Source organism: Protomyctophum bolini (genome assembly GCF_963924005.1).
Source record: "Protomyctophum bolini genome assembly, chromosome: 17".
In the NCBI taxonomy this organism is placed as follows: domain Eukaryota; kingdom Metazoa; phylum Chordata; class Actinopteri; order Myctophiformes; family Myctophidae; genus Protomyctophum; species Protomyctophum bolini.
Genome location: NC_137878.1, coordinates 11644469 through 11667834, shown reverse-complemented (window position 1 = coordinate 11667834; position 23366 = coordinate 11644469). Strand labels below are relative to the sequence as shown.

The 23366-nt window shown below is 44.8% G+C and overlaps 1 protein-coding gene across 1 annotated transcript in view; it reads right to left on the bottom strand.

The window, feature by feature from the left end:
* The window catches only part of adcy2b (adenylate cyclase 2b (brain)), a 66615-nt gene extending 43684 nt beyond the window's left edge, over positions 1-22931 (bottom strand). Inside the window, exons 1-3 of the mRNA XM_080787719.1 lie at positions 22521-22931; positions 9723-9920; positions 839-1000 (exon numbers count right to left, since the gene is read on the bottom strand). Of these exons, the coding sequence (XP_080643845.1) occupies positions 839-1000; positions 9723-9920; positions 22521-22799 (639 nt within the window). The 5' untranslated portion in view covers positions 22800-22931. The remainder of the gene's footprint in view (positions 1-838; positions 1001-9722; positions 9921-22520) is intronic.
* Positions 22932-23366: the final 435 nt, after the last annotated feature.

Genomic DNA, 23366 nt, shown 5'->3' with positions numbered 1-23366 from the left:
TACTTACTGTGGGTGTAAAGTAAGATGCAGTGGCATCTAGTGGAGCTTAATTAACCTTTCAGTAGTTGCTGTTCATTTAAAAGGCTATTTGGGTGACTGAGCTACATTGAAAGGCTCGGTTCACAAATTATCCACGAGACGCAGAACTTACAAAAAGTAAGAGATTGCTAAAAAAGTGCATGGCCAAGACATGTTGGTACAAGATATTTGGTTAGCAAAAAAACAAAACAAAAAAACGGAGCCATTTTGAAGCTGATGTTCTGGAAAACTGCTGTTTTTGATGTACAAATCTCGTCTCAATAAGGGCCATGTATGGTATCCAGACTGAACAGAGACAGATTTCCGTGCACACGGCCCCCGGAGGTAAACCCCTGAATACATTTCACACAGTGTAAAGTATTTATCACATTTTGTGTTCATAATCCCAGATCCACCGTCTTGCTGTCCCTCCATATTTGGGCTAGACAGTCAAGACTAGTCATTACTGTCAACAGTAATTACTAGGCCATGTCTTGTTTTTACTTAAAGAGTACCGTGTCTGAATGAATTTAGGTTATTTTGTGATGCGACACATCATTAGCTTAAAAAGCAGCTTTCGTCGTTAAAGTGATGTGACGTGTCTGTCAGGCAGAAACGTCTCATATTTGAACGTTTTTTGTTATAAACGAATGCCCTATACTTCATCATACTACACTGTCGCGCAAAAGTAGAAAAAAATAGCAGATCTACAAGCTCAAAACGCCTTGCGATGCAAGGCATTTTGAGCTAGTAGATCTGCTATTCTTTTTAATTTGAAAAAGTAAGAGCTTTGGGCATCATAAGGTAAAGTGACCCTTACCTGCCAGACGAGTGGCTCCAGCTCCAGGGCAGTGGAGGCCAGACAGACGGTCAGCGTGATGGTGTGAGACAGGCAGGTGACGATGCTGGCCATGACCGCTCCCCTCATGGAGAAGGGCAGCATGGTGTACACCACGAACACGATGAACAGGAAGAAGGACACCTGCGCACACACACACACACACACACAAACACACAGCCAAACGGTTAATGTGGTTAAAAAAGTCTCACTGCAGCCACAGCAGGAGAGCTGCAGGAACACAGAGGAGGCTTTCATGTGGATTTGAAGGCATCCAATGATGGTGAAAAGGTACTAATTTTATCCAATTTATTTCCTCCAAACACAAGATGCTGTCAAATGTAACTCAATATCATAGACGACACAGAGGCACTTTTGGAACACGGTTCTTATAGCAATTCAAATCAGTTGTCCTCAAAACCACACCTACAGTCGCTGTCATAAGAACGGGAGGATAGCGCTCATGATCGCGGCAGCAGAGCCTTTTTGTGCACGGATGCACGCGCACCTGCAGTCCATCAAGTTTAATTAAATATATGTTGGTCGCAATGGTGTCGCGCATGCAGACCTCTATGCTCACACACCCGCATTGCGATGTGAGCTTGTATATCTTGTATATATTTCAAATACAAAGAATAACTCCTGTGACCCAGGAGTGACATCTGGCCTTCGGTACTATAGAGCGCACCTACAAAGGCGATTTCACTTCTGTCCATAGGGGGTGCCACAAATGCGTAAAGTTGCACTGTACACTGTATAAGAAATGCAAGCCCCACCCCTAAAAAAATACCAAGTTGTAGGATTTGTCACACACGTTACCGCAGTGACATTTGTTCTCCGCATTTGACCCATCTCTAGGAGCGGTGAGCCGCAGCCAGGGAGTGGTGAGCTGCAGCTGTGCTGTGCTCGGTAATCATTTGATTAGTAGATTTGACCCCCCAATCCAACCCTTTGATGCTGAGTGAGTGCCAAGCAGGGAGGCATTGGGTCCCATTTTTACAGTCTTTGGTATGACCCGGCCAAGGTCATCGAACCCCGACCTCCCAGTTTCAGGGCAGACATTCTAACCACAAGGCCACTGTCTGGTCTCCCCCCCCTCCCCGGCGGTTTCCTCGCGGCCTGGACTAGACTCAAACTGCACAATCTTATAGGAGTTCTTGGTCATCCGGTCTCCCCTCTTTTTGTCCTGATAATCTGTAAAGAAAGGAAAGCCGTGACCTCAGACCATAGCTGCGTATATAGATACCTTCATCGCGTGCGCCATGTCAGTCCTGCTGTCCCCATGTCTACTTCCCGTTTCCTCCTGCCGTCAGCCCTCCCCTTCCTGTTATGGTGGCCAATGACAGGGTCACAGGGTCGAAAATGGCATTCCAGATGAGCCCTGACCTTCCTGGCCGTCTGTTTGTTTCCTGTCTCCGTCGTGTTCCGTGTTCAAACACTCATACGACCCTGAACTTAACTCTGAGTGTGTACGAATGTAACCACATGGACCCCGTCCGTATGGGTCCCTTTGGTTATACATTTGTGCACTCTCAGGAGTTACAAATTAAGAGAAGATTTTACGGTGTACATTCTAATTTGGGTAAAAATATATATACTCAATTTTGTTGTATTCTCATTTGTTCTCTCATATCACTTGGGGGGGTTGAGGAGTCGAGGAGTGAGGTGACGATTCACAGTACGTCTCCGACAATGAACGTGTCTATACGCAGCCTCGGGGGCCGCAGGCGTTTTGTTTTCAAAATAAAAAATAAGCCTGGGTGAACGAGACAGAATACTGGCAAATACTAGGTTCACTCCTACTCCTAGTCTCCTACAGTATGTGGTGGAGTGTGTTTTGCAAAGGGGCGTCGCTCCAAATTTGACGACGTCAGTGTTGGTGACGTCGGTGTTCTCTGCCGTGTTCTACCGGGGAGGGGAGGGGAGAGGAGGGGAGGGGCGGGAACAGATCGGTGAACCATAGCATCCACCGGGCAGTTTTTCGGCTGCAAATTTGAATCCGCCTCTCTAGAGTAGACCAGAAATCACACTGGCTAATGAGTCCTAAACAAAGAGAACGGTGAGTGTTGAGGTGTTGAAGAGGTGTAGTGGGAGGTATGTCATAATTATGTACACCATCGACTTCATTCATCACACATTTCATTATTTGAGATAATTACAATTGCATAATTGTCAGAATCGTTTTCCCCTTCATCTTTACAAATGTATCTGTTAAAAATGTCCTACATTTTCAAGTTCAAGTTTTAACCTTTTCAGGAGTGGCTGTTAAATCAAAGGCTGTTTTTGTGACTCATTGCTACACATTGAAAGGCTTGGTTCAAAATGTATCCACGAAACAAAACATGAAGAGGCTGACTCATGAAAATGACATTTTAGAAGGCAAACTCCCTTTGTGGATATGATGTACTGGCACAAAACGGAGGCATTTTGAAGCTGATGTTCCGTTAAACTGCTTGATGCTTTTAAGACATTTTGATGCACGGATTTCATCTCAATAAGGGCTGTGTATGGTATCCGACTGTCAGGGCTACAGTAAATCTTGCAAACTGTTCCAGCTTTCTGTGCAGGCTGCCAGTGTATAGGCCACCCCTGAATATTTTTCACATTTTGTGTATTCATAATCTCAGATCCAGCGTCTTGCCAGTCCTTCCACATTGGGCTAGACTGGGTCAACATCACATCAAAGATGGGATTAGAGGGACTAAACCAAGACAATAGAGAGTGTTGAGAGGTGTTGAAGCGGTATACTGGTATCATCCACATCGTCATAATCGTTTCCCTTCAACTGTTAAAAAATGCATAGGCCTAACATTTTCAAAAACTAAAACAAAATGTGTAGTATAAATGTTTTATATATGGCCTCCTTTAGCTATGCCATAGTAAATAATCCATTTTGATTAGAAAACAACAACTAAATCGTTAATATTTGTAAACCATAATTCCCAGTTTAGCTGGTTGATTCCGATTAGGGCTGCAACTATACAGATTATTCTCTTATAGCGATTATTCAATCAATAACGTTTTTGATTAGCAATCGAGAAGTGCGCTGCTGGGTCCCAAGTACAGGGCTCGCTTGTCGCTGTCCGTTAGTGGTGGTGCTGAACCATTGACCAAAACCATGCATCTAGTGGGACGTCCTATAGGGGTTTGTCTCAATTACTGCTACAGCAGCATACATATAGCCTAAGAGGCAATGGTTCAGTTAAAATAGCATCTCAATCATTATAGCCGCTTTATCCATTATGTTGTACTTTGGCTATTCAAAAATAGAAGATGTACAAGCTCACCGCGAGTCACTTTGACGCGCTGTGTGAGCTTGTACATCGGCTATATTGGAGACATTTTCAATCATTTTGAATTTTCTTTGTACACAAAATATGTTCAGATGAGGGTCTGGCCGGTCCGCCGCCAAATACATGTTGGGGCAGTTGACCTGAAAGTACCTTTGAGAACCACTGACTGGCCTATGGCTATTATTTTTGTTCTGGTTCAATGTTAAGATGTGCAGGGATGGTTGTCTGTGAAGATGGGACATCAGTAAAACACTGCTATGGGGAAATGATTCCTGCCAGAGGGTCAGTTCAGATAAGAGAGAATGTTTTAACTTCCAAGTGCAGGGAGAGGTTACAGTGTACAGATTTCTGATTCAGTGAAAATAACTTTGTTTGAACTGCTGAGGAAGGCAGGCGTGCCGAAACGTGTACGTTTCTCGAGGCAGACTGCTGCTGCTGCTGTGCAAACCTCCAATTGAAAAAATCACACCCGTGTGAAGTAAGTGGTGCAACTCCGTGTGGGGGTCCCCGGGGGGTGGGGGGGGGGGGGGAGTTCCATACCCACAGGAACGCATCCAGGGTGCCGGCCCGATTCCGGCGAGCCGCCCTGTGTCCGAAACGGTTGAGAAATGACAGAGTTACAACCATGCTGTTACCCAGCCAACCAGGCAGGGACGAGCACACACACACACACACACACATACTCACTTAAGGAAGTAGTTTGCACCACTTAAAAAAATATATAAGAAACCACTCAAGACAGTGTCGTTAATCCTTTCACCCATGTACTATATATCGTCAAGAATGTGCACCAGTAAAATTGTAAGAGACCACGCCTCAAGACTCCCCTTGAGGTGAACGCGTCTTTTCCTGACGGACCTGATCTGGATGAAAAATTGCCTTTAGCTATTGAAAAATATCAGATCTACAAGCTCATAGCGCGCCACCGAGTGGCTACGAGCTTGTAGGTCTGCTAATTTTGAAAAATCGTAAGAATGCGGCACAAATCTTTCAATATATATTCTTTCAGAGCGAACGTCTTTCTTATTTCGACGTCAGGGCCTAAATGGGTTAACTCACATAGAGAGTCACAGGAAGGAAATGATACTGCAACATATTACCAACCCAACAAGAACGTTTTGCTTTGTCTTTTGGAACAAAGTTCGGAGAGGACTGAAGCGTTTTATGCTGCCTTTTTTCTCGGCATTGAAGCTCAAATGGAGGTGATATGAGGTGAGGGACGATGGGGACCCACTATGGCACTAAAATGACTCATTACTACTTCCGGTTCAAGCAGGGTCGAATCTATTCTTCAAAATAACACACACGGCTGAAATCCCTGACAAGGGTCAAAGTGCTTCTAAAAAAAAACATAGACTTGGCTGCCAGAACTTTCTTGGTTCCAGTTGCTAGGGAAACAACATGGTGTGGAATGCAGGGATGGATGCTGCTGACATGGTGTCTGGCAGCACAGATAGATCATACTATGACCCTACCGCCCCCAAATATGGAGGACATATAGGCAATTACTGTGTGTGGGCACGCCATTTGCCAAAACAGGCAATTACTGGTCCCGAGGGTTAAGAGCAGGGGCTAAAGTTTCAGATGTGACCCGTTCCGGGACAGATGGTGTTTAGTGGGACTATCATGAATCATGAATGACTATCATTGCGCGTGCTCACGTATGAAACGGCGTTCACGTGTCATGGCCCCAATAACATGAACGTGCGCCATGATAGTCGACGGCCCAGCGCTGGCTCGAGCTGCAATACCAAATTCGGCCACTATGTCCATTTCGCCTCAGGGTTTCCTCTCGGTGATGTCTCTATTACATTTATTCTCTAAGGCACGCACACACACACACACACACACACATAAACACTTAGTTTTTCCATTCACTTCATCCACTGTGTCAAATTATACTAATGTATGGATGAAAAATACAATGGCAGCTGATTATATATGCTGTAGGTCCCCTGTAAAGGAATCAACATTGAAATTGTAGTTTGATAGTCTCTATTGATTTATCGACCTCTGAACAACTGTGTAACTGGCTTCCCATATGGGGCTTAAGTGGACTGTGGCCATGCATATAAATGGACTGTCCTGGGCCTCGGAGCCAAGGGGAATGACTGAGCTTCATCCAACATGCTTCATTGTCAATGTGTTTTCCCTCCACAGGTGTGCAGGGGCCTACCCATACCTGTGGAGGGGAAACACATGGCAGACAGCACAGCGTGTGGGCGCGGGGGAGCTTGAGCTGACTGCCGACCACCTGTCCCCTGTATCGACCACCCACAGAGGAGAGGGCCTCTTCCAAGTGAGATGAGGTAGAAAAAGAAGAAAATCATTGTCCTAATTGAGAGAGAGACAAGAAAACGTAAACACACTTTGTGCGATGCTGGTACTATGGCCGCAAGTCAAGATTAAAATATAGAAGAATACAGTGCCCTCAATGCAGTGCCATCTGCGTACTTACTGGCCTTTATGCCTGCTATAGGCTGCCTGCTTTGAATGGCCCAGATATAGAAGTGGAGGGAGGTTGGCATTGGCTGGCTTTGACCTAGCTACAGTGTTGGGATATGTTTGGAGTGTATGGCTATTGCTGTCTGAAGAAAAAAAAAGGCTATACTCTAGACTGAAGTAAAAGGATTAGTAGTTGTATATTAAATTAGATACTAGTAAGATACATTCTACTATCTATCTATTTATTCCACCAGGTGAGTTTCACTGGCATAAACCATCAATAAATTAGAAGATCCGGCTGCCATATTTGCAATAGATTCATAGCTTTGGTATTAGGGTGCGTGAAGCTTTTATCCCAGTTTGTTTGTTCCACAACTTTGGTGCCAACACAGCAAAGGCACAGCCACCTAAGTGACCTGGAGCTGGGAGATTCGTCTAAACATTCCACAATGTAAGGAGGTGCAATGTACAACAGGGTGTTCAACACATCCTCGTTACCATTTAAATATATCTTTTGATATGTTTTGTCAGAGCTGGACATGCCCGAGTCACACACATCTAAACATGTGAGCTGAAAAGCCACAATCAATCTTTAAAAATCAGTCCAAATGTTTGTACTATAGTAGATACACTGATAAATGTTGGTAATTAACTAAAATAGGGTGCATGCTTTTGGTTAGACATACCATTGGTCCGATATCTCAAACCCTCACCCTAACCTAGCCCTGGTCCATAGCTCTAATGTGTTTCATTAATAGAAGTATGTTACTCTCGACTTCCGGGGCTCGCATGAATGCAGACCAGCCTCTCGTCTTTAGCGTAAATAAAAATAACGTTTTTGCTACTCACCAAAACAAAGGCGGGTTGTGTCATAAGAAAGCCTACTTTCCTTAGTGGAAGCACTCTGAGCCCCCCACCACACCTATAAACGGTACTTTTTGGCCAGAAAGTGAACCAGTACCACTAAATACAATGTTTTTTCTTTTTAATAAATCAACAAGCTCAGCATCACATTGACGTATCGCAACACCTTGTTAGACCAAAAATAAATGCTGGGTCAGAAACACTGCAGCGCTATGGCGCTTTAGTTTGCTGAGGTGATGATGCTGCCCGATTCAGGAAAACACGACAGTCCATGATCCTAAAATAGAGAATCTCTAGGGGTGACAAAAAGGGAAAGAGATGATGCTGCTGGTGATGATGACGATGCTGCCACTGCCAGGCTCCAGCTGCGAGGGGAAACAGGGCAGGACGCTAACACGATGGCTGGATTCCTCCAAAACCTCATCATGTATAGGGCTGTTGCAACTATTCATTATTTTAGCAATTATTCAACTTTTTCAATTATTCAAATAATCAAGCACATACAAAAATTATAATAATAAAAGGAAAGGCTCTAGAATCCCTAGGGCTTGTGGAATACATATAAGCAATATTTTATACTTTGACGTACAACAGTGTCATCTAAGAATAGCAAAACTAGCGATCTACAAGCTCAAAACGCATCACGTTGTGATGCATCGTGTGGATGCTTGTGGATGTGCAATTTCCGCTATAAGTATTTTATTTCAAATCGATGTTTTTTCATAATCATGTTGCACGCTTAAAATTCTACCTCGGCTATGAAGTTCCTACGTTTTGCTTTTTACAACACAGATACTGTAGATCGATCCCCCGGATCTGTGGATTCTGCTCATGACTCCTTAACCCCCCCTCCCCCCCATCACCTGCTTTCCAAATATGGAGGATAGGTCCATTACATGGGCCTCCCATTGTTTCGCAGGTTAAGGGAATAGAGAGTGGCAGTTCCAATTTCAGGTGTGTCACCACCTGGTCCGGTACCGCTATAGCCGGCCACTCTGCAGCACGCAGTGAATCTTAATGTGCCTGGCTGTCCCCGGAGCCAGGCTCTGGACAGCTGCTCGGAAAGAGGGACCATATTAGCCCCTATCCTGCATGGCCTCTCTCCTCATGGCTGCCAGTATGGTTTAGACATGATTTTAAGGTTACTCTGTTTATTTATAAAGCCATTGGAATGACCGTCACCACCACCAGCACACACTGGGACACATGAACACAGGTTTCATGTGTTCAGGCTGGCTCCTGTATACTGAACGCTTGTGGGCTTGCATAGATGGATGATCTGGCCCTGCCCTGTAGTCTATGTGTGAGCATCATGCAGACTAAACTCACGTATTGAGTACGTCTTGTGTAGCCCAGACTGCGTTTACTGATGGCCTACCCCGGCCATGTGGGACTAAACTGGTCTAACCAAGGTGAAATAAATGCCAATAAAAATAATAGGGTTGTCCTGATCGGATCGGGTGATCGGAAATCAAAACGTGTTCTATAAAATATAAATATCGGTTCGGGAAAATCGGTATCGGCAGATACCGCTCAAAATCAAATGATTAGAATCGTATATCGGGAGCAAAGAAACGCGATCGGGATATCCCTAAAAACCAATATGTATTGCATTTTAGTGCATACGTATTATATGTATTACTAATGAATTAGGTACAATGGACCACACCTTTGACTGTACTACCTGTGCTGTTAACAAACTTGTTAATAAATGGATGGATGGATGGATGGATGGATGGATGGATGGATGGATGGATGGACGGACGGACGGATGGATGGATGGATGGATGGATGGATGGATCCAGATATATCATGTCAGGGGAGATGGGGGACTATTAAGCCCGGGAGCAAAGGGAGGCGATTAATAACACAGACTGATAACAGTCTCACAGGTGGGCCCGGATAAAAATATCCCTGCTCCACACGGGAGTCGAGGCAGCCAATGAGAGACGGACGGAAGGGAGGAGAGAGAGAGAGAGAGAGAGAGAGAGGAGGTGGGGAGAGAGACAAGAGGGATGAGAGAACAGCAGGAAGACGGAGGAAAATGTGCTGTGATTAATAGAGAGAGACAAGCCGCTAACAGGAGAAAGTATAGGACTGAGGCACTGATGAGCCGTGCGTGTGCTGCGCGTGCGTGCGTGCATGCGCAGAATGTGAATGAGTCAGAGAACTGTAAAGTAATACGTCTGTCTGTTGATGTCGTCACCCCCCCCCCCCTCCCCCCCCAAACACACACACACACACACACACACACGTGTACACACCTGGTCCCAGGGACATAGTATTCCTCCGGAGAACATGAAGAGGTATCCCATGGCGACCAGGCAGGCCCATATAAGGAGAGAGAAGAGGCGAAGCATCCTCTTGAAGATGGACTCGATGCAGACCAGGATGAAGATGGACAGGAAGAGGAAGAGGGTGGCGGGGACCGTGATCACAAATGCCAGGTGGTCTTCCATATCCTGGAGGAGAGAGGAGAGGAAAGTAAATGTAATGTCCAAACCTGTTCTTTTTCAGGAAATGGGAAAAAGAACCTGCATTACAATGTAGTTATTATTCAGTCACCAGCTCGACGACAGAGCTGAGGTTAATTGGCACACTGACACAGAGGTTTCAGGAAAACAACCTCGCTAATAACGTCAGTGAGACCAAAGAGCTGGTCGTGGATTTTAGGAAGCAGGAGAGAGAGCACGCACCTATCTATACATCGACAGCGCTGCGGTGGAACAGGTCAGCGACTTCTCAAATTCCTGGGGATTACATACGGTATCTCAAAGGCCCTGAAGTGGGCCACACAAAAAAGCCTCCACCACCTGAAGAAGTTCTGAGTGAGCCCATGCGTTCTACAGCAGCACCATAGAAAGTGTTCCGTCAAGCGGAACCACCGCCTGGTTTGGAAACTGTACTGCCGCGGAACGCAGATCACTGCAGAGAGTGGTGCGAACAGCGCATATTCCCCCTCCGGGAAATATATGAGAAACGTTGCGTGGCTCAAGGCGACAAGTATCCTCAGGGACATTTAGCACCCCAGGCACAGCCTGTTCAAGCCCCGCTGCCGCAACCACGGCCAGGAAGCGTTACAGGAGCATCGGGAGCAGAGCAATACTACCAGACTTCTGAACAGCTTCTACCTGTCAGCGATTAGACTGCTGAACAAGAGCCACGTCTGACGCAAAGACCCAACTGATTCACGCAGACTTTATTTCCATTCGTACATACCTTCAGTATGACCTTTTATTTATTATGCACTTACATTGGTCATATTATGCACTTTATGCTCCTCTCTTTCCTCTGTCCTTTTCACTGCAATGATGAGCCTTTAGATACAACCAGGTTTTTCACCCCCCACCTTACTTTACTTTGATTGATTCTGATTCTGATTCTCTTGGTGATATTTTTCATTGGTTCAATATTTATAAAAACCCACAGACACATTTAACCATTTTCCAATTTCAAAATGTCTCACTCACACTCGTACGCGCACCAGATCCAGGATCCAGAATCACACGCACACACGCACACACACACACACACACACACACACACACACACACACACACACACACACACACACACACACACACACACACAGAGAGCAAGAGAGAGAGACCAGACAGCACACAAATTGGTAGACAGATAGTCTGAGCCCAGAGAATGTGCCACAGTGTCACTTCTGTTCTTCTCTCACTGTCAAAGTCAGCAAAACAACTTGTCAACACACTCCCTGTCTGCATCTCTCCCTCTCTGTGAATCTGTAGAAGCTCTCTCTCTGTCTCTGTCTCTGTCTCTCTCTCTCTCTCTCTCTCTCACCACATGACGCCACTTAAACACTAACTTTGACCACTAACTTTGTACCCACAATATGTAAAAGTATCAATATACTCAATGTATGAATACTCTGTTATTACAAGTAAAAGTATTGGTAATGGTATAAATTGATTGATTGATAGGGAACAGTATTCAGACAGGAAAGGGGGAGAAAGATGGGGTGGGGGGGATGGAGGACACGCGGCGAAGGCCATCGGGCTCGGGAGTGGAATCCGTGGCACACCGTCCGGCTGGCTTGGCAGCCTCTAGGTGCCAGACGGTTGATCTAACCGTCCGGGCCTTAACCCATTCTGACCTGAGATCAGATTCATACGAGGTTTCCACTGGACACACACTGGTCTTGATTAACCCATTCTGACCTGAGATCAGATTCTAGAAAAATGTCAGTCGTTCTTCGATTTTTCAAAAATAGCAGACCTACAAGCTCGTATCGCGCCACTCGGTGGCGCGATATGAGCTTGTAGATCTGCTATTTTTCAATACATAAAGCGTAACATGATGCTAACACCAAAATGGGTGCCCGGTCAGAATGGGTTAAATGCAGTTTAAGAACGAAAGCTACACATGTGGTGAACAATTACAACTCTCAGTCCTACTTTACACTCAGTCTCACAGTTATTAAAGTGACTATACAACCACAACTCTGTGCTAGTAAGGACATTGTCCAAAGTGTGGAGAACGACATGTTCTCAGCACAGAGATAATAATAATAATAATAAACTTTATTGTCCCGAAGGATATTTGTCTTCACAGTCTGTTCAAACACCCACATCAAAAACAACACATCACATAAGACCAAGACAATACAAAAACATGAGGTCCCCACTGTGACTGTACCATCCCATGATCATACATGTACGATGTGTACAGAACCATCCTATCATACATGTATGATGTATACAGAACCATCCTATCATACATGTATGATGTATACAGAACCATCCTATCATACATGTACGATGTATACAGAACCATCCTATCATACATGTACGATGTATACAGAACCATCCTATCATACATGTACGATGTATACAGAACCATCCTATCATACATGTACGATGTATACAGAACCATCCTATCATACATGTACAATGTATACAGAACCATCCTATCATACATGTATGATGTATACAGAACCATCCTATCATACATGTATGATGTATACAGAACCATCCTATCATACATGTACAATGTATACAGAACCATCCTATCATACATGTACGATGTATACAGAACCATCCCATCATACATGTACGATGTATACAGAACCATCCTATCATACATGTATGATGTATACAGAACCATCCTATCATACATGTATGATGTATACAGAACCATCCTATCATACATGTACGTTGTATACAGAACCATCCTATCATACATGTACGATGTATACAGAACCATCCCATCATACATGTACGATGTATACAGAACCATCCTATCATACATGTACAATGTATACAGAACCATCCCATCATACATGTACGATGTATACAGAACCATCCTATCATACATGTACGATGTATACAGAACCATCCTATCATACATGTACGATGTATACAGAACCATCCTATCATACATGTACGATGTATACAGAACCATCCTATCATACATTTACAATGTGTACAGAACCATCCTATCATACATGTATGATGTATACAGAACCATCCCATCATACATGTACAATGTGTACAGAACCATCCTATCATACATGTATGATGTATACAGAACCATCCTATCATACATGTATGATGTGTACAGAACCATCCTATCATACATGTACGTTGTATACAGAACCATCCTATCATACATGTATGATGGAATACAGAACATCCTATCGGGGCAGTTTGTTTAATGCCGTGATGGCCGAGGGGACAAAACTCCTACTGAAACAGACCTTTTTTCCATGGCAAGGTTCTGTATCTTTGTCCAGATGGCATGAGGTTAAAAAAGCGATACAGAGGATGATCAGTGTCACTGAGATGTTTCAAAATTCAATCAAAGCTTGTATCGCACACTTTCTCCAGTATAATATATTTACGGTAATTGCCGTTCATTTTAACTTGTATAATATATATACGTGTGTTTTTTTAATGAATAAAAACAGCACTATAACATGATGAATTTGATGAAAGTATTCGTACAAATGCATGGTAGGGAAATATGTTCATGGCAAGGACCGCAACATTTACAGTTATTAGCCCACAGACCCCCATTTGTAAAGTATGAAGGACCCCATGCAGTTTGACATGCACCACCGAAACTATGGACAGTCGCAATGATGTAATTATTCATTACAATAATTTCAATAATTATGAACCTCCCCTCAAAGTGTTGTGACTGTAGCTCCGACGGTTTCCGAGAGAAGAATACTTGATGTTTCGCATTTTCCCATGTAAGTGGATGGGATAATTATTAATCATTAACGTGTGAAATCGAAAAAATCATGGTCAATGCCTGTGTGAAAAGTGGGAGTGATTGGTGCAGGCGGTGAGGAGCTACGGCAGTGACAGTGACAGACACACATTCAGACAGACATTTTGGTTAATTATAGTATGATAGTATGATATGATATGATGATGATAAAGAGAAATTCCAATATGGGAGAAAGTATAGTTTTTGGAGTCTGACCAAATTGTGAACGTTTTGAAACACACAGCTCACGCGTGCATTATCAGAGTACATGTATCATATGTGTAAGGAGTGGAATCACAGATGTGATCCTGCCGTCTTTGACATGTTAAATTATTGCAGCTAACTGTGGGTGGAACAGCTGCACATGTCACTTAATGTCACTTTCACTTAAATGTCCCTGACACCTTCATCCTCAACTCTAACCTGTCCCTGACCTGTGCGTGTGTGTGTGTGTGTGTGTGTGTGTGTGTGTGTGTGTGTGTGTGTGTGTGTGTGTGCGCGCGCGCGCGTGTGTGTGTGTGTGCGTGCATGCGTGCGACATGTGACCTCAGGCAGCTTCGTTTGCATCGTAATTTACTCTGTCGGGTGGAAACCTGCTACTTGTCAGGATTCAAATAATAAAAGGGCTTGTGGATCTGCTACTTTTTATGCTTTTGTGTGAGGCTGTCCAAAACCGTTAATGGTAAATGGTGCATTTATATAGCGCCTTTATCCAAGGTGCCTTTATCCTAACAGGTCCGTTTGGTTCCATTTGTACAATCTTAGATGTCAGTAAACGCCTGAAATGCCTGATATTAAACGGGTTGAGAATCACTGCTAGAGCCGTAAAAAATCTTCTCTTATGGGGGTCCCTGGAATATCTTTTCCATATAAACGGATAAACCATATAAAATAGATTTATTTCAACCTTGTACCGCTCTGCAACAGTACACCTCAAACTCCTGTCCGTAGCAGTGTTAATGGTGTTATTCAGAGCCTGGATGGACCAACCCTGGGGACCCAACACAGGGGAAGTGTCCAGTCAGCTCGGAGCACACACTGAATCCCAATTAGGATGTTAGCAATTATTAGCAGTTATTTGTTATTATTTTAGAACTATTAAAAAACGCGAGGCATACTATGAACCATCTGAACTACCTTTGAAGTAAGGTTGAATCACATTGATCTGACTGCTGAATAGCACCATTGCAAGGCCATCTTCGATGCGGGAGTGCAGTCTAGCCAACACCAACTAGGGACTCCTGAATTGTCTCATTCTTCTCTCTCTGGATTTGTTTGTGACTCGAGCTAAGTCCTTATCTCACGAGATAAGGACCACATTTTATTCAGTAAAATAGACTCGAATCCTTTAAATGTGGCAGTGCTTTGAATCGTCTCATTTTTTTCAGGTTGTATGACCCAAGGGTGGTAAATGGTAGAACCTTTTTGTCAAGGCCAGGGTGCACCTTTCTCCAAAGCTCTTTACAGCGTGCATGACATTCACCCATGTCTTGCTCATGTGGACACGCGCAGCCAGGAGGAGCCGGCGATCGAACTGGGACTCTTTCGATCCCAATATGGATGAAAAACGTTGGATAAGGAACTGAAAAAGACTCTATAAGGACCTGACAGTGGTTCTATAAGGAGGCGAAGGGGGGGTATGTGCATGCATACTAGAGTGGCAAATCGAGTTGGCAAGGTGAGTTGTTTAACGTCGTTTAATGCAACCAGATAGGACTTTTCCATTCGGATGCGTTCCCGTATAACTCTCCGGGTATGATAATGATGAAGGAACTGAAAAGAATTCTATAAGGAAATGACAATGGTTCTATAAGGAAGTGAAAGGGGGTGTACTGTACACAGAACTGAAAGTGGTTCTCCTTGCTCTAGAGGTTCTACAGTTCTTTCCATACATGCCTCTAAAACAGTGGTTCTCAACCACTAAAAGCACAAGTAGAGCGTCATCAGCCAATCAGGGATTGGCTGATGGCGTAACCAACGTACCTGTATGTTTTGTGATCGGCTGGGTATGTATGTATGCCAGGGTAAGAATGGTGGTCCCTTATTGGCTGTTGACGGTGACGTAAATGATACGTATAGTCAGGTATACTCGAGCGGGTTCGTGCTATGCTCAAGGGACATAAATGTATTCGAGGGGTTAATATGCTGCATTACTATGAGGGTGTATACAGTGTTTTTGCAAGACCCACATCGCTGACCAATTGGGCGGGGTATTTAAGCTCACCCAGACCGCATGCTTCATCCTGCCTTCCTTCTGCATATGGTTCCTGGTTGTTGTTATGCACCAGTCTCTGGCACCGGCACTGGGCTCTGTGATAGATGTCCCCCATGGGGGGGGGGGGGGGGGGTTGTTATTGTATATGATTATCTATCTCCCTGCTCTTTATGTTTAATGATGGTGTTTAATTGTGCCGAGCAGGGAGAAAATTGCAGCAGAGCCGAATGCCAAGATAATATATTATATGCACACTTGTATTCGGATTCTACAATACATATTGGTTAAATCTATTCGTGAGTTATCTGACTGAACTAAGGTACGTTTCAAGGTTGCATGGTATAAGGTCAATAACGGGTCTAAAGGATTTAGAACAGCAGTTGTAATAGACATTAGTCAGTAGCTGTCAGTAGCTACAGAGTAGCTGTAGTTACTACCCCCAGAAATCATGTGGGGACCAACAGGCTAAGAACCACTGCCCTGAAACAGAGTCCCATATGGATTCGATTTGTTGCTACGGTCCTGAACCTTGTGGTCCTGAACCTTCTGGTATGGTATAACGCAGTGGTTCCCAAAGTGGTGGTGGTTCCAGCTAAAATGATAGTTTGGAACCAAAATGGTAAATGGTGCATTTATTTAGCGCCTTTATCCAAGGTGCCTTTATCTCAGATGTCAGTAAAACGCCTGAAATGCCTGATATTAAACGGGTTGAGAATCACTGCTAGAGCCGTAAAAATCTTCTCTTATGGGGGGTCCCTGGCATATCTTTTCAAATGGGGGTCCGCGGGATAATTAGTGTCAATTTGGGGGTCCTTGACATGAAACAGTTTGGAAACCAACTGGTATAACGAGCTATACGGATAAACCATATGAAATAGATTTATTTCAACCTTGTAGCGCTCTGCAACAGTACACAACTCACACTCCTGTCCGTAGCAGTGTTAATGGTGTTATTCAGAGCCTGGCTGGACCAACCCTGGGGACCCAACACAGGGGAAGCGTCCAGTCAGCTCGGAGCACACACTGAATCCCAATTAGGACGTTAGCAAGTCTGCAAACTCACAACAAATGCATGACTGCAATAATGCCGAGGTCCACACGGACCTGGTGATGAAGACCCTGGTAGGTTGTTCACACGGCGGGAGGTTTATCAGGGCCCGGGATAATGACACTTGGATTATATACTGTACGTATAGTTGGCGCACTCGGTGTCTCGCACTGGAATGCTGATCTGAGGCTGTTGATTGGCTATTTTCCCCCGTGTGAGACTTGATGGAAGAAGGAAGAAGTACGTAGGCCTACTTGTTTTACTAAAGTAAAAGCTGCAATACTGCAATCAACGTAGATACAGTATACTCTGTAAGTACAAAAGTATCGGCATCAAAATACACTTAAAGTACCAGGTTAAAAATAGGCTCATTGTGCAGAATATCCAATTTCACAAGTTCACAAAATGTATAAATCTGCAAAAAAAGATCTACAAGCTCAGTAACACTGTAATAGTACAATAGTACTCGAGTACAATACTCACCGCTGTGCAAAACTAAGTGTACATCATGCAAGTTTCACACATGCGCACATGTAGATTAGCGATTAGATAATTAGATTACATACAAAGCACACGCACAAATTCACTACATTCATTCACTTTTCCCTTGAATCAACTGCTCTTTGCGCACTTTCACTCCCCAGTCCCCCCCCCCCCCCCCCCCCCCCCCCCTTGACAATACCGTGCACTTTGCACATTTCTGGTTGTAACCCATTTAAACCCATTTAAGCCCATTCAAAGCCATTTCCTGGACGTGACCGAGAGACGGGGGTGAGCGAGGACCCCGTCTGCCTGCCCCTAATGGAGCACATTGTCATCCACAACAATTATGTCCCTCCTCGCTCGAGCCTGGCTTATCCGCCCCATTATACTGGCAGCTGAGCAGAGACAGAGCGAAACCAGCAGTGGATATAAGAGATATGAACAGACGGAGAGAGAGAGAGAGAGAGAACGAGAGAGGTAATCATGTCCATCGCTGAAATGGGAGATTAAGCTGTAGCTTTAATTAGTTTTCAAATATGCATACACGCCATATGTTTATTTCCGCTTACATTAATTCATAAGTCTTCACAGAATCAAAGAAGTACAAATTTTACATCAGCAAAGAGAAGGGAAAAGAACAGCCCCGTGAAGGTGATCAAAAGGCAATGAAAGGCAATGGGCTGAAGCTGAAAGCTTATAAATTCTCACAGCACAACATTTGAGATACTCAGCAATGGCATATAATAGTTATCATTTGAGTACCCAATCATGACTCATGACCCGGGATACACACTTCATCATGTTTGGAAGCCTGTTGAATGTTCATTAAGTGAGTGGTATATTTCTCACTCTGCTATCGGGCCAGATATGGAAATCATCAATTATCAATAAGCTGTCTCTGGGTGCAGCCTTTATGCCGCTCAATCGGGCTAAAGGGCACACTGCACTGCAGAGGTTCTGAAAGTGGGGTCCATATAGTGCCGTCAGGGGTCCCCAGGGGGGCCCCGGAAGTTCCAGACCCACAGGACCACTGCCAGGGTGCCGGCCCGGTTCCGGCAAGCTGCCCCGCGTCCGAAACGGTTGAGAAATGACAGAGTTACCGACGTGTGGGGGTCCCTCTACTGTACTGTACTGTCACTGTACTGTACTGGCACACCCGAAATCATCATATATACAGTTAATATGTGCGTGTGTGATTGTGTGTGTGTGTGTGTGTTAGGTTGCGCACAGATGGTGCAAAACAACCATGCTATCTTTGTGCTCAGACCCACCCAGCCAGCTACCCAGCCAGCTCCGTAAGGGAGTGGTTGCACCACTCAAAAAAAACAACTGTACTGCGTACACTTGTGTTGAAATTAGACAAAGGGCACTGGTCCACTCGGGGCCATGCAAGTAGCAACGACACAAGTGGGGAATACACACCCCACCCGTTTGTGCTCTGGGACACAATTTGAGGTCAATTGGTCAGACTGTGTCCGGATTCTGTTAAATGAGGAAAAAGTGGTTGCGCATCAGCAATGGTTTTCAGTGGAGTGCTAAACCCAAATCCAGTGCTACCTATTTGGATTTTCTTTTTAATTCCTATTTTTTGACAGAGAATATGTTATTGTATATAGTTAACCAAATTAAATGATGACTTATTATTATTTTACCATTTGCCATACCTGCCGTCCCTCACTATACTGTAGGTGAAAAATAGTCTCTTGGATGAACTCTTGACTTCATCCATTTGTAAAAGTGAAAAATCTACAAATTCACAATGTGTCTATTTTTAATCCAATTCTAAGCTTAAAAATGATCCTTCCAGTGGACTAAATTCGCCTGAGAGCAAAGTCAAAGAATCCTCTGTGACGGCTCAAGGTCTTTACATTTGCTAAATAAATACATTTGAAAAAAAGTGTTTAAGATAGCCCATAACGTGAATTTTTGATATTTCAGACGATGAGCGTGAGGTACCGGTAATTACTTTTCCTTAAACCAAACTGATAATACTAAAAGAGCTCTTCTTCCATCATGGAATATTTTGTTATATAGCTTGTTGATTGTTCCTCTCAGTCCAAGAGTCCAACAGTGCAGTCCCAATGTGTGTTGTGCAGTGCTCTCCGGGGAAGGATTTCACCACTGTGTGATGATGAGGCTCTCAGCTGGTTATTTCCCAACCACGGCAGAGACACTGGAGGATGCCAGCAGACACAAGCATCGGATTTTCTCTTTAAAGCTGCAGTCTGGAGCTAATTTTGACTATGCTGTATAGTGTATAATGTATAGTGTATAGTGCATACTGTACAACAGGGGTATTCAACTAGATTAGTCCGGGGCCACAATAGTAGAATGATCACAGTACATTTGTGGGTTCTCAAAATGAATTTTGTGCTTAAATACTAAGAATTATGTATATTATATATATACTACATTTGTGTACAGTAATGAGCAGTACCTTAGACTAGATGTAGACCTATTTGACTGTGTATAAACATAATTGTCTTGACTTTAACAAGCGTCAACAATCATCACACACACACACACACACACACACACACACACACACACACACACACACAAAAATCTAAATCAATAAAGCTTTGGGACCACATAAGAGAGCCCTCCGCACTAGTGCTCTAGCCTAAAGTGACTGGAGTATGTCTTAGTTCTCTCCAAAAGCCCTGGCATGTAATGGAATATGATTAAAGATTACTGTGATTTAGTAATCTCACAGTTCATATCGCACACTAGGTTTAAGTCATTAAATGTCTGGAAACACACATTTAACGTGAATCCAATATGCACTGGGGGGGGGGGGGTCCCTGCTTCATCTCTCTCTCTCTCTCTCTCTCTGGTAAAGGGTCCATTGGTGTAGATATAAGTATAAAAAGGTTGTTGTACAGTACCAGTAGTGGTAGTAGTACAGTAGTGTTGTTAGAGTGCCCAGTGCAGTACCCATTATCACAGCTCTAATAACCTTAGGTATTACAATCAATGTGTGACGTATATGTTTGTCTGAGGAATGCATTATTATACAATTATCAATGTATGAAAGAAGCGCAGAGCTCGTAGCTCTAAACTAAAGATATATAGTCACTAGTAGTCAGTGACTATATATACGGACCCGTATCTTTAGCCGACAGAAGGACTTGCGTATGAACGGACCCCACAGGCCACTGAGAAGGGTAGGTCTGCGTTTACAATCATGACATAGTTGACAGATTGGAAAATTATTTGTCCTACTGGCAGCGTGCGTAGCACTGCGTACCGCTGATTCGTTCAGCAGTCTGCGAGATTAGCTCCAGATCCAGAATCACACACACACACACACACACACACACACACACACACACACACACACACACACACACACACACACACACACACACACACACACACACACACACACACACACACACACACACACACACACACACACACACACACACACACACACACACACACACACACACACACACACACACAGGCTTTGGCTGGCGGAGATAAGAATATCACATTATAGAAAGTACCAGGGTGAGATATGAGACACAGAGAAATAAAACATGTTTCTTGCTGTTCAACTGGCATGTTAAGTGATGTAAGTCAATCATAGAGATGAATGGCTTTTCTATTCAGTCTAATTCAAAGATTTCCAATGTATCCATCACAATGACAACGTACAATGGATCTCAATTAAACTGTGCAAATGTCATTATCTAACATACTGTAGGCATGTAATTGGTTGACTGCGGGAGAAGTGAGATATGGTCATGTACTGTATACGCACGCACGCACGCGTGCACACACACACACACACACACACACACACACACACACACACACACACACACACACACACACACACACACAATAAAGCTTTGTGACCACATAAGAGAGCAAAATGATTAGTTTTTTTCATAAAATATAAGATAAGCATCAGTAGGAAATGAGAGACTTCCTGATATGAGACAAACACACCCAAACACACAACCACACAACGTTGCGCGCACGCACTCACGCACACACACTCACGCACACACACACACACACACACACACACGTGGGTGGAGGCGTTAAAGTCTAAGCCATGATGGGTGGAATAAGATAAAACAGTTGTATTAGACATGCTTTGCTTGGGTTTCTGCGAGCGCACTGATAAAGCTGAAACACTTACAACAACACAATCCCCCCCACCCGCTCTCTCTCTCTCTCTCTCTCTCTCTCTCTCTCTCCCTGCTCCAAAAATATCCGTCTATTCTTCTTTGTGTAAAGCAGCCACGGCTCACTGGACAAGCCACTTCAAAACTACCCATGGACCCGTGTAACATATAGCGACAGAGGGAACCCGGTGGGAAAGGGGTCCGAGGGCATTACAGAGCTCAATTCAGAGCAATGCCTAAATGCATTGACAGCCTTGCTCTGACGGTGGAGGCACTCTGAATTCAAGCACGATGCACACAAAGGGACAATTAAACTATGTCCTGCTTCGACAGCCTGTACATGTGGAGTGCGGGAGCGCTTTGAGAGCACACGGCGACGGACAAAGGGACGACCACGTCCTATACCGCTACACTGTAAAACCGACAGACGAGTGACCGTGATTCATAAAAGAAAATGCCGTACAAAAAGGTGTTTTGTCTCGGTCACTTGGCGTGAGCCGCCGACACCCACATGTTGACGCTGAGCGTTGTCGCTCTCCCATCGCTCCACAAAGCCTCCTGTTTGGAGTGGCACTTCACACCCCCTCGTGTTGTCACCTACATAACTACACACACAGCCACTCTCCATCTCGACCTCTCACTCTAATAATGTTCTGCCATTATTCGCCTTCCTTCCTCTCGCTCTCCTGCTTAAACAAAAGCACTTTGAAAACAGTAGCACAAGTTCCTCCCCTCGGTGTGCCCACGGACGCACGCACGCACACACGCACGCACGCACGCAGGCACGCACACGCACGCACACACGCACGTGCGCACTTGAACACAATCACAAAATGGCCTGCTTCGGTGCATTTGTTACCACAGTGGTTAACAAAAATAATAATCTCTCACACGCACACACACACACACACACGCACACTGTAGGACTCACCAGTCCCGAAGCGAAGAAGACGGCCAGCAGAGCGAGACACGCTCCCATGACGATGAGCAGCAGGAACACGATGAGAGGATGCTGCTGGCTCATCCTGTAGTAGGACTCATAGAGCCAGTCCTGGGGCTTCTCGCCCTCCGCGTACGGCTCGCCGTGAGGACCCCCCGGGGTGCCGCCGCAGGTGTCCGCCACGGGGCTCTCGGGCCCCTCGCCCGCCTCTCCTCCATCGCCCTTCTCCAGCAGGTAGCGTCCGCGCGTCCGCAGCGCCTCCTGCCACATGGGTAGTAGCGCGCGTGGCGGCTCACCGGCCGGCCGCTCTCCTCCAGCACCGCGCCGTTCCCACGGAGACAAAGTGCTCGAGCGGGAAGGCGTCCTTCCTTCCTTCTTTCCTCCCCGTGACTTTTCGGTCTTCTTCTTCTTCTTCTCCTCCTCCTCCTCCAGCTCCTGGTCTTCAAATCACTCCCACCTGCTCCCTGGCACAAAGTTTTTCTTTTTTAGCTGTGTGGCGAATAGACAACGGATAATGTCTGTGTGCCTTCACCTCCTAATTTCCCTCTTAAGCCTGACCTATTTGTGATAGCTGTGACACGTTGTTGTGAATGCACGAAAGTATAATCAAGCAAGTTGTCGTGACAAACCTTCTCTTCTCTTCTCTTCTCTTCTCTTCTCTTGGAGAAAGTGCAGTCCACCACAGGGATAAGGGGGAGATGAGACTGAGTCACTGAGGGAGAAGCTTCCCCTCTCCTCTACAGCCTGTGTGTCAACCAGCAGAGCAGCACCATGCAGCCACACTCTGCTTGACTACACGCTGGTGTAGCTGGAAGCAGAGCAATGTGTTCTAGAGGA